This window comes from Siniperca chuatsi, linkage group LG24, assembly GCF_020085105.1.
Source record: "Siniperca chuatsi isolate FFG_IHB_CAS linkage group LG24, ASM2008510v1, whole genome shotgun sequence".
Lineage (NCBI taxonomy): Eukaryota > Metazoa > Chordata > Actinopteri > Centrarchiformes > Sinipercidae > Siniperca > Siniperca chuatsi.
Window position 1 is genome coordinate 14,835,960 of NC_058065.1, and position 15,340 is coordinate 14,851,299.

Consider the following 15,340-nt stretch of genomic DNA (forward strand, 5'->3'; position numbering starts at 1 on the left):
AACACTGCACATCTAAACAATCAACATAAATGATCTTTTTGTTCATGGAAGTACTCACTACACGACCACAAAAATGCTTAATTTGTCCGTAACAGCAGACATTCAGGAAAATGTCTTTTGTTTCATTTTATTCCATGTTTTCTTCTCTGTCTGTCCATCAGACTGGAGTCCCAGATGACAGCAGACATCCAGGCCATCCTGCAGCTCCTCCAGAGGCAAACCACGGTCGGTCCCCCCGCCTACAGCACCGTCACCTCCAGCCCTGAGTACCAGAGGCCAGCCATCAGGGTGCAGCCGGTGTCTGCCATCCAGACAGATCTCAGCCTCACCCCTGCTCCGCCTCGGCCACAGGTACACCAGACACTTCACTCTGCGTCAACACCAAGCCGGGAAGGATAGGAAGAGTTGCCTTTTCACTTGAAACGTACTGCCCTTTCTAAATAACTCTGGGCTGATTAAGAAACAACTGGTGTGTGCTAAAATTACAGCATTTTACAATTGCTTTTGTTTCAATTTGACAACCTCTTGACAAAAAACAAAAACATCAGTATTAAACTGGGTAATACACCACGCAGTTAGTTACCAGAAGTCAGTTACCAGGGTCCTCAAGTGCTGCAGAACCAGCCCCTCAAAGTCTTCATGACCCGTGATGTTAGTGTCACAGGTCTGTAGTCATGGAGAGTATTTAAGTCATTTTTTAAAGCTAAAATGAGATAGTCCCAGCTTGTCAAATGTGAGGATTTTCTGCTTTTCTTTAAATTATAAATATACTGAATATCTTTGGGTTTTGAATCATTGGTTGAACAAAACAAGCAACTTGTATGTCAACTTGAACTCTGTGAAATTGTGATTTTATAGACCAATCAAATAATCCAGATTTATCACCAATGAAAACAATCGCTGAACAATTGCTGAATTTTAATGATTGCTATTTAGTATGGAGTGTTCATTTCCTCAATACCAATACTATAAATAGCAATGAGGCAAAAGTAGGAGAGTAAGAGTAAGCAAAACCTTAATATTTATTTAATGAATAGGCTGTATTACTGTAAATAGAGATAATGTAGTCTAGAGTCTGACTTCACACTACAGTCAATCCTCCATTCATACAAGATAGAATGATGACTGTGATGTGACTGAACTTCACTGCATCAGTTTACTGTTTCTGCTCTGTATCAGCCACAGTTTGTTTTTACTAAACCCACCAAACCTTAGATAATTCTACAGTAAAGTAAGCTACAGTAACTGCTGGAAGGCATATAACATTTAACCAGATCTTACACTACTGTAACTGCGTACGCTGTATTTACATTACATTTTGTAATCAAAAGAAAATACATTTCTTCTTTCCCACCACATAACTGGTAAATGACTGGCGCTTTTATCCAAAGCGCCTTACAACTTTTAATGTGTGCTCGGTCAACCGGGTTTGTTTAAACAGACATTTCTATGTTAGCTGTGTGTAGTGTATTTCCTTTGATATATCTGTCTCTTTAGTGTCTCAGCCAAATGGCTCATGACGCCCACTGTCTCCCTCAGAGCCATGGTCCAGAACAGGCCCAGAACAAATCCAAAGAAACCTCCCCAGTCATCCTCCACACAGAGACTCTTCCAGATGGGAACTTTGCTGGACTGCTGGAAAGCGACACAGAGCAGAGGCACACACAAAACAGCGTGGACTCTCTAGAGCAACGCCACTACCAACAGCCACCGAGGTTCCCATCAGGCCGACAAGCCTCTCTACCTGACGTCCCCAGCAGCTCAGGAATGTTGGGACTCCACAGGCCAGTTTCTGACCCGGGGCTTCCAGGAAAGTAGGCCTCTCCGCACGCGTCGACTTTGACTGAAGGTCTTTTCTCAAGCTTGACTCAGGGTCTAAGAAAGAGACTGAATATGCAAAGGAAAACAAACTGTAGACTTTCTTCCATTTCTATTCAGAAAATCCCCCAGCCCCCACCCATCCAACTCTCTGATTTAGATGTATAAAGTCCATTTATACAGAGGTATTTATACACTATATTATTAACATATGTAAAGTGTTCATCTACCATGTACATACTTCAAATAGAACACTGCCAGCAACACGAGGCACCTAATGTGCTTTTTCTAAAAGAGATATGCATGTTTTTGGTTCTCATGTTGTCTTTTATTTTCTGTTGCATGTTCCTCACACACACTGCAACTCACCAGGCAATCAGGTGTGATCTTGGCATGCCTACAGACTACTGTAGCTATCAAGTCTCATTTTCTATGACTGTTCCCTCTTCACAGGGACAAAGCTACTTGAAACTCTTTCCGTGGCATTTCTATATTCCACTCCTCAGCTTTGAAGTTCATCTTTTATCAGCAGCTCCAAACGATCGACGCAGTTACAAACTCACACGGAGATCTGTCTGTATATTTAGCGTGCCTACTGTACACAACATTGCCACAACAGATGAAAATCACTTCTTATTCAGCTCAAAACACAGAACACAGTGTAATAATGTGTGTAGAGGCTGCGTGGACATCCCATAGCACAACAAGACTTTTGTCTTTGAGAGCAATAATGGTGAACCAGTACAGGAAATGAACAGACTCTTGGTATAGTTTAATATACTCTGGAGATAATTTTATACAACCTGAACAAAGAAAAAGAGCATCTTTCAACAGCATTTATGTTGTGAATTAATTTGCTATGTTAAGATCTGTGTGTGAATTTAACAGCTCGACCTTCACGCAGAACGTTTCAGTGGTTAACTGTAAATGTTAGACAACAAAATGAATGCTTAAAGTTGTGGATTTTGTAGATTTGAAAACATATAATTACCATATAACCACCTGCATCATATCGATATTACATAAGCATGGTTGTGGAGTATTTGCAGTTGGAGCCAAACATGTAAGGGACGTTTATGTCCAGGCAGTAGGCAGTTTGGGGATGTCTAGTTGTAGACAGAATGACTGGAAAATGTAATGTCACAAAAAAATAAGTTTGGTTTCTTTTATATATTTTTTGTATGTCTTCTGAAAATGTACAAAAATTAATAGGTCAAAAATATACATTCAGTCCAGCAAGTATTTGGATGCCCTTGTCACTTGAATCGGCCACTTTTGGTAGTTAACCACATGCTTCTGGCAGGATTCTGGTTGCGTCCTTGACCACTCTTCTGGGCGGAGGTGGAACAGTTTATCTAGCATGGAATTTGTTGTCCAGATTGTATTTTCAGTGGGGTTGATATCAGGACTGAACCTGAATTGGCTACGACATTTTTGAACTTTAAATGTAAGTTGCTGCATGAATATTTTTGGACGCATCAGATTTTCAGATGACCTTAAACACTTTTCTTTTTGTGACACAGAAGTACATTTCTCAATCATTCTGTCACAGAAAAAGAACTGTCGTAGAAATGACTAAAATCCCCAAACTGCTTCGACATAATGTCCCTCACAGGCGTATGTAACCTTTTTACTGCAACTGTAAGACTGCCAGACAGGAAGCAACATCCTGAATCTTGTTCACAGCTGAAGGGAACTCTGGCTATCCCAGGAGGTAGTTTTTGGTTGCATGCTTTAGGTCTTCCATTATCTTCTTAAAAAGTACAATCTCGTAAATTAAAAAAATCATCACTAACAAAGCATCAGAAAAAGAAAAAACAAACAAAAAAAAAGTTTCATGTTTTGGAGCCGGGACACAGCTCAGCCTTCAATAGCCTTAGCTTTCTAAGCCTGCTCTAGCCTTTACAAATGACATCGATCCAATGCAACAGAAACCCGCTTCTCCACCGTCACAGATGTAAATGTACTGATCATTTTAGAGCAAACTGCATGACGAAAATCAATTAGCCATTTTAGTTTTCTAACTACACGAATTCCAACACGATCTCATGTATTGCATGGAGACTGCAGGAGACTGCACTTGACTAAATTATAAAGTCTCAATCAACTGTGCGACATGTATTGATACGCAAGGTACAGCACATAGCACATAACGGTTAGACCTATTTTTCTAAAACAGTATTTAATTTGCCATTATTTTTTTATGTACCTTATTTGTTTTTAAGAAGCCCTGACGTTAGAATGGTGTGGACTGCTGAAGGGAAGATGATGAATGCAATGCATAGCCTCTCAATGTAGCAGCAAGACTTCAGTGACAGGCAACACTTTAAGCTGTGTGCTGCATTTAATGTATGCTGTTGAAATAGTTTGTCTTGATTTAATATTGCACATTGATTTTAATATCATTCCGCTGAGTTCCTACATTGACTTTTCCCTCTGAACTTATTCAGCACATTGAAACAGGCAAGTTGAAAGCCAACAATTTGTCATCTTAAGCCTGGGCTTCATTTTGTCCCCTGACTCATCCAGTGGAAACCTCTTCACTCCAAACCCCTGCTGATTATATCATAACATGTAGAACTGATAAAAGGGTTTGTAAGATGTGAGAGAAATGTTGAAGTCTTATCAGATGTCATGATGAAAAAGCTCATTTGTTTCCTACACTTCCAGAAGAACTGAGAAGTCAGAGATAACTGGGGAAATAAAGTTGAAGGCAGGATTGAGATGGATGAGATTAGAGAAAACCTTTACAGGACAATACAAACATTTCCAGCTGAACGCGGGGTGTTTTCTTTCATAAGCTTTCTTTCTCGAGCACAGATGTAGAACAAAAGTTGCTAAAGCCGAACTCGACATGTCCAACGCCTGAAGAGTCGTCCACTGAACTTTCATGGGATTTGCAAACTTTTGCACAGATTAGAAAACTTGCTGTACTGGATATAATTGTCACTTTTTAAAGTGCTGTTCACAATTGTTTTTATGCATTTTTTAAATGTTTGCCACTGTATTTTATACAATGCAACACTTAACAGCTAATTTGAATGTTTCTGATCTTAACTATATTTAAAGAAATGAAATATATTGTGTAAATAGACTGGGGGGAAAAATGCGCAATTGTATAAATTAATAAAGAGAATGCATACTGATTAAAAAGTGTTTATTGTGAGTAACAAAATATGATATTTACTACAACATAGTTATGTCCAGAGGTTGACTTCACTGGAATCTTTACAAGTGCAAAACCTGGCTGTGTTTGAACTGAAACATGTAAAACAAAGTTTACAGATGCAGAATCTCAGGCAAATTAAGAAAATGTAGCTATATGACAATACTTATCTCAGTATCATTAATAACAGGTATCAGTGTGGATGTATCGTCAGCTCACAGTCACTTTGGCTTGTTAAGTTAAACATCAAGCTATAATATGCATCTAATCTACTGTAATTGGGCTCAAAATAACTTTTATAAAACAGAAGTGCACAGTATTTCCTGCACAGAAAATAAAACAATGCATATGAGAAAATGTATTAGCTGTAACAAAATTCTTAACTATGAAGTTCAGTGTAAAAGCAAATCAACATGTTATCTGTAAATACTGCTAACACTTAATCATAAATCATGATGCTGCCATTACTACGTGGTTATATTATTAGACAATACATTCAGAGATTATAATGGCACAACAGGTGTTTCACAGGTCAGATGATCCTTATAATATCAGTTCACTTTGCACTGGCAAGAGTTCCTTTCCAAAATGAGAGCCCCAAAGCACAATACTCAAAATAGTATAAGATATCTGGTAAAATAATTCCTCCATAGTTCCACTGAAATGCTAAAACCTCTGTTCTTTAAAGCCCCTATGTGTACATTTATTTATGTTTACAACATTTTTCAAATTATTTTGACACTAATGTGCTATATTGTATTATAATATTCCCCTCTAATCTGGATACATACTGTGTGTGTGTGTGTATATATATATATATATATATATATATATATATATATATATATATATATATATATATATATATATATATATATATATATATATATATATATATATATATATATATATATATATATATATATATATATATATATATATATATATATATATATATATGTGTGTGTCTGTATACACCTGATACATCTTCACCACCTCCCTGTGTGACATACAAGACTAAAGCATTACAGCAAGCATTACAAGCAATGGGTACTTTCCTGTTGCGGCTCATGGCAGCTCAGTCTAACATACTGGCCTCCCTTTGCATTCCTGTGCTGCAGTGGTCCAGAATCCACCGCTGATTGGTTCGTTACATGCCGTGACCTCGTGGTGTGGGACACACAGCACCACTTAGATGGCCATTGTGCACAGGATAAACTGTTAATGGGGTGCAGAGAGACAAAGAGAGTGTCAACCGCAGAGTCGTTTGGTAAATCGACCACGGGCCAGGGAAAGAAAGTCCTGAAATGTCTGTATACTGAACAACACAGCATGCACATGTCCGACATGCTGAGACTGTAGGTCATAACAAAAACTCACTGTTCATTTTTCTGTGCACCAGTGTCCATAACAATGAGACAAATAGGACAAATGAGCTCTATGATGACACAGCGTTTGCAGCTGTACTAATATTTCTAATTGGGTCCTCTAATACCACTACTGACACTGCTTAATTAGGTACATTTTCATCGGTCTGTTTCCGACAGCAGGACTCCGCTGTGTAAAGTTCTTCTTCTCACTCTTTGGTAACGTTTTTGTGAATGAAACATACCCACAAACAGAGCACAACACGTAGCCTTGTATGGCAATTTTGGGCCGCTGATTACGTTCGTGATCTATTCTCATGCATGTGCACCTTATGATCAGGTGGCATCGATCACGCTGAAATGAGCGATTTATGACGAGGTTGTGCAGTTAAGAGAGTTTGGTGAATCCGACTGGGAACACTTATACAGGCAAGCCCCACAGAAAGAAAGTGAGAAACGTTTAGCATTGTGAAAATGAATGTTATGGCTATTAAATGGTAAATGTTAAAATTCAAGGGAAGGATCCAAAGAAAATTGTAATAAAGCTGGGGAGGCTCTTGCTTTTTTGAAAAGTGAAACATAAGGTTCATTCCCTTCCCCATCCCAATAATTTTCCGTAGTCCCTTAGACGCTTTAATATAAGTTTTTAAAAAAATGTAAGGACCAGTTATAAACTGCAAACTATCTGATGTAGAGAGCTACAAAAGGAAAATGGGACTGTGTTAGAGATGGACTTACGTCATCATACTGGAAGCTGACAGATCCCTGGTGCATGGTATCTCTCTGTCTGAAGCTCTCTGTAACAGGAAGAGTAAACGCTCACGGCACTGAAGAGTCACGATTTCAATAAAACTTATTTCACAACACCTTGTGACACAGATTTGTGCACCGAGCCAAGCCGAGTGTCACAGCACTTCAGAGATAAAAACAGGGATTACAGGTGGAATGAACCCAAACGCCATGTCAGTCACAGTCCACAATAAAAGCATGCATCTGCACACGAGCGGCTGTTCACTGAGCGTGTCGGGTCAATTCTGTCTAACACAGATCCTGCTTTTGTGTTTCATACCTGTGAGAGCTCGCAGTTTGACACAGCAGGCCACGTAGTCATCAAAGAAGATTCTTCCTCCTTTGTTGTAGCGCTTGATGATTGCATTTAGAGCCTGAGGACTGACGCGGTAGCCTGATACAGTGGGGAGAAAAATGTCAGACTTATCTTTTTCTATTTTTTTTTTTTTTTTTTTAAACTTGTGGCAGTTTTAACTGCTGTTAGATAGTGACTATGACAGGCACCAGTGTATCCTGCCAAACTGTGGGTCAAAAGAAGCCCTCAACATGACCGTAAAGCCCTAAAATATTTAAAACTTCACTGTATATGCATTTGCTACATGTCTGCTTACATCATATCGGCTCACTGTGTCACAATCAGCAGGTAACACCTCATTTTATTTCCTCTTTCCACTGCAAACAAGCTTCACAATGCTCCCTCTCTATTCACGTATATTCTACATCAGCCTGCAACATAGTAGATATTTACTATGCAAACTAAGTTAAATGAGTTTATTAACGTTTGCATATTAAACATGAATGGTAGACAAAAATGCTATGTGCATCACATAATGGGGCTTAGTCTGTAATGACCACACACACTGGCTAATTTTATACAGGAAAAATTAGAGCCTGTGTTTATCCAGCGTCTCAGAGAGGAAATATGTCTGAACTCCCACGAGAGACGCACTTGTGGTCTTACTTTTAGGACTAGGAGTAAAACATTTGATCAACTTTCTTAAATCTAGGAAATGACTCCTGTCTCTACTGATGGTGTTCAGACAGATGTTTCTTGATGATAATGAGTTTATTAAAAGACAGTTTTTGCAAATAAAAAAATAAAACGCTGCTTTGCAACAGTGATGATTTGATCGTCACAACCAACAATCTCGGCAGTAACAAATCTGTCCTTGATCGCTTGTACATCTCAAATTATTCACAGACTCACTTCCAAAACAAGCTGCCTTCATGCAAATTATGGGTTTATTTACTTAAAACTGCAGATGGTAAAGCTAGATTTAAAGTGGCTGTAACCCATATTTTACACTATGTGACAATGTGAAAACAATGTGACTATGTGAAAGGGGTCGCTTGTAGTGATAAACAGAGAGTTATCACCAGAATCTGCAGCTCCCCTCGGCTTTATGGAGCTTTAAAATGAGCTCACGTTTCAGCTGTCTGGCTGCAAATTTACTGTTTTGGTTCACTCTCACCGCTCTCATAGTGTCGTTTTCGGCTGCAGCAGGCAGCTGTTTTCAGAGAAAATCCTCTAAAAACCCACTGTACACTACCAGCTCAGCAGCAAACAGCAGACAGACAGTTAACCACTAGTTGGTGAACATAGTGGAGCATTCAGCAGCTAAAGAGCCAGAGATTTTCTAGATTTTCTCAGGAGTTGGTGGAGAGCAAAACAAAAGCTTAAAGATAGTGAATATGGAGCGACATTCACCAAGTGACCAGAACTGGAAATGAATGATCATGTTGCTCTGTAACTACTGGATGAATAAATATGCAACTGCTAACAAGTTCGTCATATCAACTTAAAAGGTGATGATATGTCAGTGCTGTGTTCGACTTGTTTCTGCTGCCCCCAAGTGGCCAAAATAAAACCAGTTATTGCAAGATGCAGCAGTACTAAAGGCACTGTAAAACAATTTGTTGAAGGAAGATCATTTCATGCAGCTGAGTCAAGTTATGTACTATTTCTAATTGTATGTACATTTATTTTGAATGGCTTGCCAGTGTTTACTTATAGCCTAATTCGCAAATGACTTGTTGGTAAATATCACTGAGATTTAAGCTATTCGTTAATTTTGGCATCATATTTTTCCCTGTATAACCTACATGTGAAAAAGTGGTTTTATTTTCTGAATTTTGAATTTTACCATTATCTAAAACTCCAAATCACAACAGTCGATAAACTACAATAAGTCATCATAACTTGTACTATGTCTACACAATATGTTTCTTCTTGCACAAAATGTATTAGTGCCCTGTAGTAATTCAACAGTAAATAAAAAACTTTAAGTCAAATGAACTGACCAAAATGCAATAGAACCAAATAAGTCACTGATATTTTTATGCCCTTCGTAAATTTGTCCTCTTATAACCTGACTGTAAATTTTGAGGAATATTTCTAGTGAAATATTTGAAGATGGAATGAAGGTAATATGGAATTTCAAAATCTTGAATATGGGGTGTGAAACACAAGTGTAATGTTTTCCTCTGTTGAACTGAGATGATACAAAGTATGCACAGAGGGACGGTCTGTCCCCTCATTGCTCTGCTGCAGTGGTTCTCAAACTTCTTCTGTCGCGCCCCCTGTTCACTAACAATACGGGCGATTGAAATAAACAAAAGATTCATGTTAGCAAAATAGCCTTGCTAGCATTAGAGCACTTTTGTTCGTTTATGTGACTACATGAATCATACACATCATTGGATGTGTTAAACTGTTAAGACTCTTACCCATAGCGGTGATCGCCTGAGTCATCTCGTGAGGTTCAACAGTTCCACTCCTGTCCTGGTCAAACATCATGAAGTTCTGCTTCCAGCCGTTCAGAGCTGTGAACAGGTCCTTGAACTCATTGAAACCCATCTTGCCTGTAAAGTCCCTCTGGTGACAGTCTGGTTAAGCTTTAATAACTGCTGTGCCATGTGGATAATGACTTCAATGTGTGAAGGTAATAAAGAAAGCAGCTGGTTAAGCTGGTGCGAGGCTGAACCGCACCTGGTACGAATGGAAAGGTTAGAACAGGAGATGGCGAAAGGCACATTATGGCTACTGTGGCTTGAACCTGAACTTCAACAATCAGCCAGAGTCTCATTTGACTGACACAGAAGTTTTTTCCCCCAACTTAACCTTGGTGGTTAAGGATACATCGAGCATTGCAATCATGATCCTGCACGTCTCCAGGCTGAATGCTGTGAAGATAATAAAACATGTCAAGAATAAAAATGCATGGGCTGTTAAACCTAACTTGACTAATTCTTAAGACTACATAAAAATACTACTGTAATGGTCACAGTGGCAGACACAGATAAGTCACTTTTAAACTTTAGTCATTTAAAAGTGGGGTATGTGATTCTGGAGAAATCCAACACCATGACAAATACCACGATAAAGAGTGAACAACGACAGAGCAAGTAATATAACTAACATTAGCTAGGTTGTAGGTTAGCTTGGCTAGGTTGTGGGTTAGCAAAATGTAGCTGAACTAGAAGTAGCTGAAGTGCTGAACTTTTAACAGCAGATTTTGATTGCAGGTGAGTTACTAAAGATCCAGTCAGCTCACCAACAATCCAAGAACACCAGAGATGGTTTGCACAACTCTCCACTACTGTGACACTGGAAAAAACACATTTTTGCAGCGCTTCATCAACCCAGAAACCCTCTCTTCGCACCCCACTTGGTTTAACAGTTCACCGAGTGTACATTAAAACATGATGTCAACCATAGCAAATGGGGTCAATCCCACTCCTAGTAGGAAGATAAGATCCTCTGTGAGAACGGCCCCGGCTCATCCTCTTTTGTGGAAGGAGAGTGGTGAACTTACGAGTGTAGCTGCCAGTGAAACCAGACTGGGTGAGACACCTCTGGAGCTCCTCTGCATCGATCTCACCATCCTGTAGAGAGCAGGAAGGGATATTCCGTCATGTGTGACTCTCAGAGGAATAAACAACGTTCTGAGGAGACTGGTCTGCTGGTCAAGTGTGAAGTGATGAGAGCAGAGAAACACAACAAAAAATACAAGAAATAAATCACCCATGCCATGTGCTGTATACGCTATGCTGAGTGAAAATAGGGAAAACAGCCAGAAAGAAAAGAAAATGTGAGTTTCAAGCAATTCTGAAGTTACGTGGTCTCAGTTAAGTAATCTTTCATAATATGTGTCCAAGTCTTGAAGCATTTTGTAAGTAGGATTTAAAATGATAACCATTAAAAAAGAAAAAATGAAATACAATATACACTGTTATGTGTATTTCCTTTTTATGTTGGCATTTACTGTCATAATTAAATTAAAATAACTGCTAAAAAGGACAGTTATTTAGCTTTCTGTCTTTAGTAACTGAATGAATAGTTTTCATTATGACGCAAATTTTCCATGCCACATTAAAATCAAATCACAACACAGAAAACAAAGTGAAGAGGTGTATTGTATTTCAGTGTAGTCCAGCAGACAGCAGCATAGACCTGCCCATACTGATACAAAGCACTGTCATTAGTTTTCATGAGGAGGGGCAAGGGAGATTTTTATTTTTTCAAATAAGCGCCTTTTCCACGGCAAAATGAAGAATCAACTGTTCAATCACAGCCTGGAGGCGGGACCATGGGCTAATATCTCTCAACCATGAAGTTACTGAACTGTTTCATAAAACCTGCAATACCTGCAAAGAGAGCATTTCTTGGTCTTGTCCACACTTGAAATGTGAAAGTGAAAGCAAGCCTGCAGTGAAAAACGTGGCCTTTATAAGGTTACATGTATAACATGTGCGCTTCTAATAATTCAAGAGAAGTCAATAGTTAAATTTCATCAACACTAACCTGGCCTGCTATGGCTGTAAAGTAACTCCACATTGGATCATTGGCAGCTGGGGGTGGGGCGCCGTATGTGCCTGGATAGCCTCCTCCATAGGGGGCATATCCTCCTTGGTGTGGTGCCCCTCCCATCGGCCCACCCATGTGTCCAGCCATGGGGCCACCCATAGGCCCTCCTGGCATTCCTTGGGGCGGCATCCCCTGAGCTGGCATGCCTGGCATCGGACCCCCATACTGAGGCAGAGAACAGATCAGAGAGGAGACCAGGGCTGGTATGTACAAAGCCGCTCAGAGTGAGATTTTGTGAACTATACACCATGAAAAGGGATTCATCATGAATGCAATCAAAATACACATACTTTCTTCATAATGTTCAAATTAAGCATTATATTATCTGAGCTGTGGAAAAACAAGAATTCTGGTGAGTTTGAAAGACAATGAATAACACAATATACAAAACCAAACTAATAATTCTAAATATACAAACTTACCAGTAACATTTTTAGGAACATTTTTCAGAAAAACAGAAATACTTAAATATGTATCTGATTAAAATACAACCATTTATAGCACCACCACAAACGGTTCTCACTTTGAATGGTTATTATATATTATTCTTTAACTCATTTAAGATTTTTATGACGATTATCCCAAATAGCATTTACAAGGTACAAGGCTGATTTATCATTTTACAAAACAGGGGTGTAAAACGAGATTTAGTATTGTGCATCTCTTGTCTGATGGCAGCAGGGTGAACAGGCTGTGGCTCAACTTACTCATACTGTCAACTTAACTGTTTGGAAAATATCTTATATAAACTCTCTTCTTGCACCTTTCAATATATTAAAGCATGAAAGCTTTGGATTCAATGACTGGCGGGTAATCTTAATCACGACAAGGTGTGTGTGAAGCTGATGGGACGCAGTCCTGACCCTGTCATCTTTGAAGGCCTGCTGTTAGCTGATTCAGTGCTTGAGGGACGGCATTGTGGGTTGTAGTTCCTATTTTACAACACTTTAAAACTTCAATATACAAAGCTTGTAAGATAAGATTTCCAGGGTCAGTGCATTCACCCAAAAACATCTAACTATACAAGGAGAGTATTCTGTATGAATTTTGAGGAATTTCAATCCCGGAAGACATTTTTCTGAGTTAGGAGTCAATTTCTAATTTACTGGAGAAGCCAGTATGGCTCCTAACTTACAAATGAAACTGAAAAAAGTCAGCTATTGCATTTAAAGTACTTATGGATATCTACCTTGCTACAGGAAGACGGGGAAACCTGTAACAGCACATCTTGTGACAAATTATCGGAAATTCACTGAAACAAGCGCCCCATGCTAGCTTTTCTGCTTACCAATGTAGCTCGTTTATCACTGTAAATTCACGGTTACATATAATTTACTCACCCCGCCGTACCCTGGATAAGCCATTTTGTGAAATAGAGCAAACTGTCACAAGTTTAATATCTTTAAAGTGTAACTGGCGCTAAATATGGTTTACTCTGTTACTCGGTTGTAACTTCCGATAAGTCGGACAATTGTTACATCATATCCGAGCTGCAAAAAAATGTCGGAAGTGCGTTGAGGGACACTACAGACAACCAATGGGAAAGGAATAGTAGAAAAAGACCCGCCCCTGGACCCGCCGGTGTGCTGCTTTTAGGTCCTCCTTGTAAATTCAAGCTACCCTAAAACAAGGGTTCGAAATGGGTGGGAACTCAAAGATTTGAAAGTAAGAGCACATTTAAAAATAAGTTATTAAAAAGAAATTTGGTAACCTGAGGATAACATTCATATTTGCAATAAAGTTAACAGTCTACTCCTTCCCACCTACTTAGTAAATATCTGTGTTAGTACAGTGATTTTTTCTTGTGATGTTATCGGTGTTAAAATCGTATTTATGGCATTTGAATGGCGCATGTTGACAGTAGAAATGCTTCAAATCCATAATATGGCATGTTTTTTGCTTTCACAAAGCTTGAAATCCAGTTAACATGTTTCTAAAGCTTTTAAGAAAAAATTAAAAGTAATTTTAAATAGTTAAAATAATAAAGTAGTTCTTGAAAATATTTGGCTGTCCTGTGTGGCTTCCACCCACCACTAGATGGTGGTTTTGAGACTTTTGCTAATGCCATATAAACAAAAAACAAAATATATTTTATTTCTACAACTTGAGGAAAGGCAATGAGAGCTAATTTCTACAGCAGCTTTTAAACAGAAGCAACTCAAAGTGCTTTACATAAGGCATAGACATGCAAAAACATACAAAAACAAGAGGAACATAAAACAAATGAAGTGGAAGTGGAATAAAATTGAATAGAATAAAATAAACTTATGGGGACATTTATATTTTTCAGCTGCACTTTATAGGGAATATCATACCAAGTCTTCATCTATCATTTGTCTGCTTTATTAACCTTGAAGAAATGAAAAACACTTGCCAAAAATATGAGATGCTCACAAATCATGTATGATTTCAATGTCAAAAACAGTCATCTATGATAGAAATGTATCCAAAGTTACAAGGTGAGAATCCACAGCCCTGAAGGCAATTAGAGTAGCCACACCTGCACTGTATTTCACCCTTCAGTAAAACTCAGAGGAAATGTACTGTGAATTCAACAGAAAAGCAGTGTTCAGGACAGAGTGGGTGGTGGAAGCTCTGTGGTATCTCATGTCTCTATGTTAACCAAACATCTGTGGTGGGAGTTGTCAACTTTCTAACCACAGGGACATGCCAACACTGAAACCTGGATGTGACAGTCAGATTAGTGGAAGGGTGAATAACGCGTGAACACTGCGGGTTCATGAGGGCATACACTGGCAGCTACGAAGGCAAATATGTTGTACTACTCCTGATAACATGTAGACGTGAGAGCTTGTAGGAAAAATGGCAACAAAATGTTTTTGTGAAACACCGACATAGTTTTATTATGTCATGTCATGACAGTGTGCCTTTAATGTGACAATGACAGATGACAGATTTGAAAATCCCTGTTTTAAAACAAGTGACAAGAGCACAAAGTGTTTATCAATTGTTTTATATGTGATTTTTTTATCATAAATCTGCAATTTCACACTCACAACATGCCTTCCTGAACATCACAATATTTTCAAATCTGCATGGACTTTTGTTAAATGTCCTATCAAAGCTATGATGAAGGTCCCTGCAAATGCATACACAGAATACAGAATGTATTCAGGTGTAACCCAGGGCAGAGGGAGGACTGGGGCAGTTTTTCTGCGTTACGACTGGGCCTTTAATGGTAGAGTGACTGTGTGTTCTGGCAGTACTTCTTTTCTTCTGAGGGAAGGCTTTATTTTCTAAAGTTGACCAAACACACATATTGCTATTCGACGATTTTATTCAGATATATATAACAGATATCTCTGTCTATGT

At 38.7% G+C, this 15,340-nt stretch overlaps 2 protein-coding genes across 6 annotated transcripts in view; one reads left to right on the top strand and one right to left on the bottom strand.

Moving 5' to 3' along the window:
• The window catches only part of LOC122872283 (potassium voltage-gated channel subfamily H member 7-like), a 78,390-nt gene extending 73,419 nt beyond the window's left edge, over nucleotides 1-4,971 (top strand). For 4 of the 5 annotated variants that reach the window (XM_044188292.1, XM_044188293.1, XM_044188294.1 and 1 more), the window contains 2 exons: nucleotides 162-351; nucleotides 1,498-4,971. In XM_044188292.1, coding sequence (XP_044044227.1) covers nucleotides 162-351; nucleotides 1,498-1,818 — 511 coding nt within the window. In that variant the 3' untranslated portion in view covers nucleotides 1,819-4,971. The remainder of the gene's footprint in view (nucleotides 1-161; nucleotides 352-1,497) is intronic. The other variant, XM_044188295.1, reaches the window with a different exon arrangement.
• A 1,080-nt stretch (nucleotides 4,972-6,051) lies between these two features.
• On the bottom strand, nucleotides 6,052-13,505 carry gca (grancalcin). Its single transcript, XM_044188303.1, has 8 exons — nucleotides 13,348-13,505; nucleotides 11,945-12,172; nucleotides 10,956-11,025; nucleotides 10,280-10,323; nucleotides 9,868-10,015; nucleotides 7,421-7,534; nucleotides 7,090-7,148; nucleotides 6,052-6,202 (listed from the first exon to the last, which is right to left on the bottom strand). The coding sequence occupies exons 1-8, from the start codon at nucleotides 13,369-13,371 to the stop codon at nucleotides 6,176-6,178; spliced, it is 714 nt and encodes a 237-aa protein (XP_044044238.1). The 5' UTR covers nucleotides 13,372-13,505; the 3' UTR covers nucleotides 6,052-6,175.
• Between the last annotated feature and the right edge of the window lie 1,835 nt (nucleotides 13,506-15,340).

Bases quoted from the DNA above. Each gene is read 5' to 3' on its own strand.
- gca (XM_044188303.1), bottom strand. From the start codon at position 13,371: ATGGCTTATCCAGGGTACGGCGGG. The intron at 12,173-13,347 runs GTGAGTAAATTA...TCTCTGCCTCAG, and splicing joins CTTATCCAGGGTACGGCGGG to TATGGGGGTCCGATGCCAGG. The intron at 7,149-7,420 runs GTATGAAACACA...TTCCTGTTACAG, and splicing joins CAAACTGCGAGCTCTCACAG to AGAGCTTCAGACAGAGAGAT.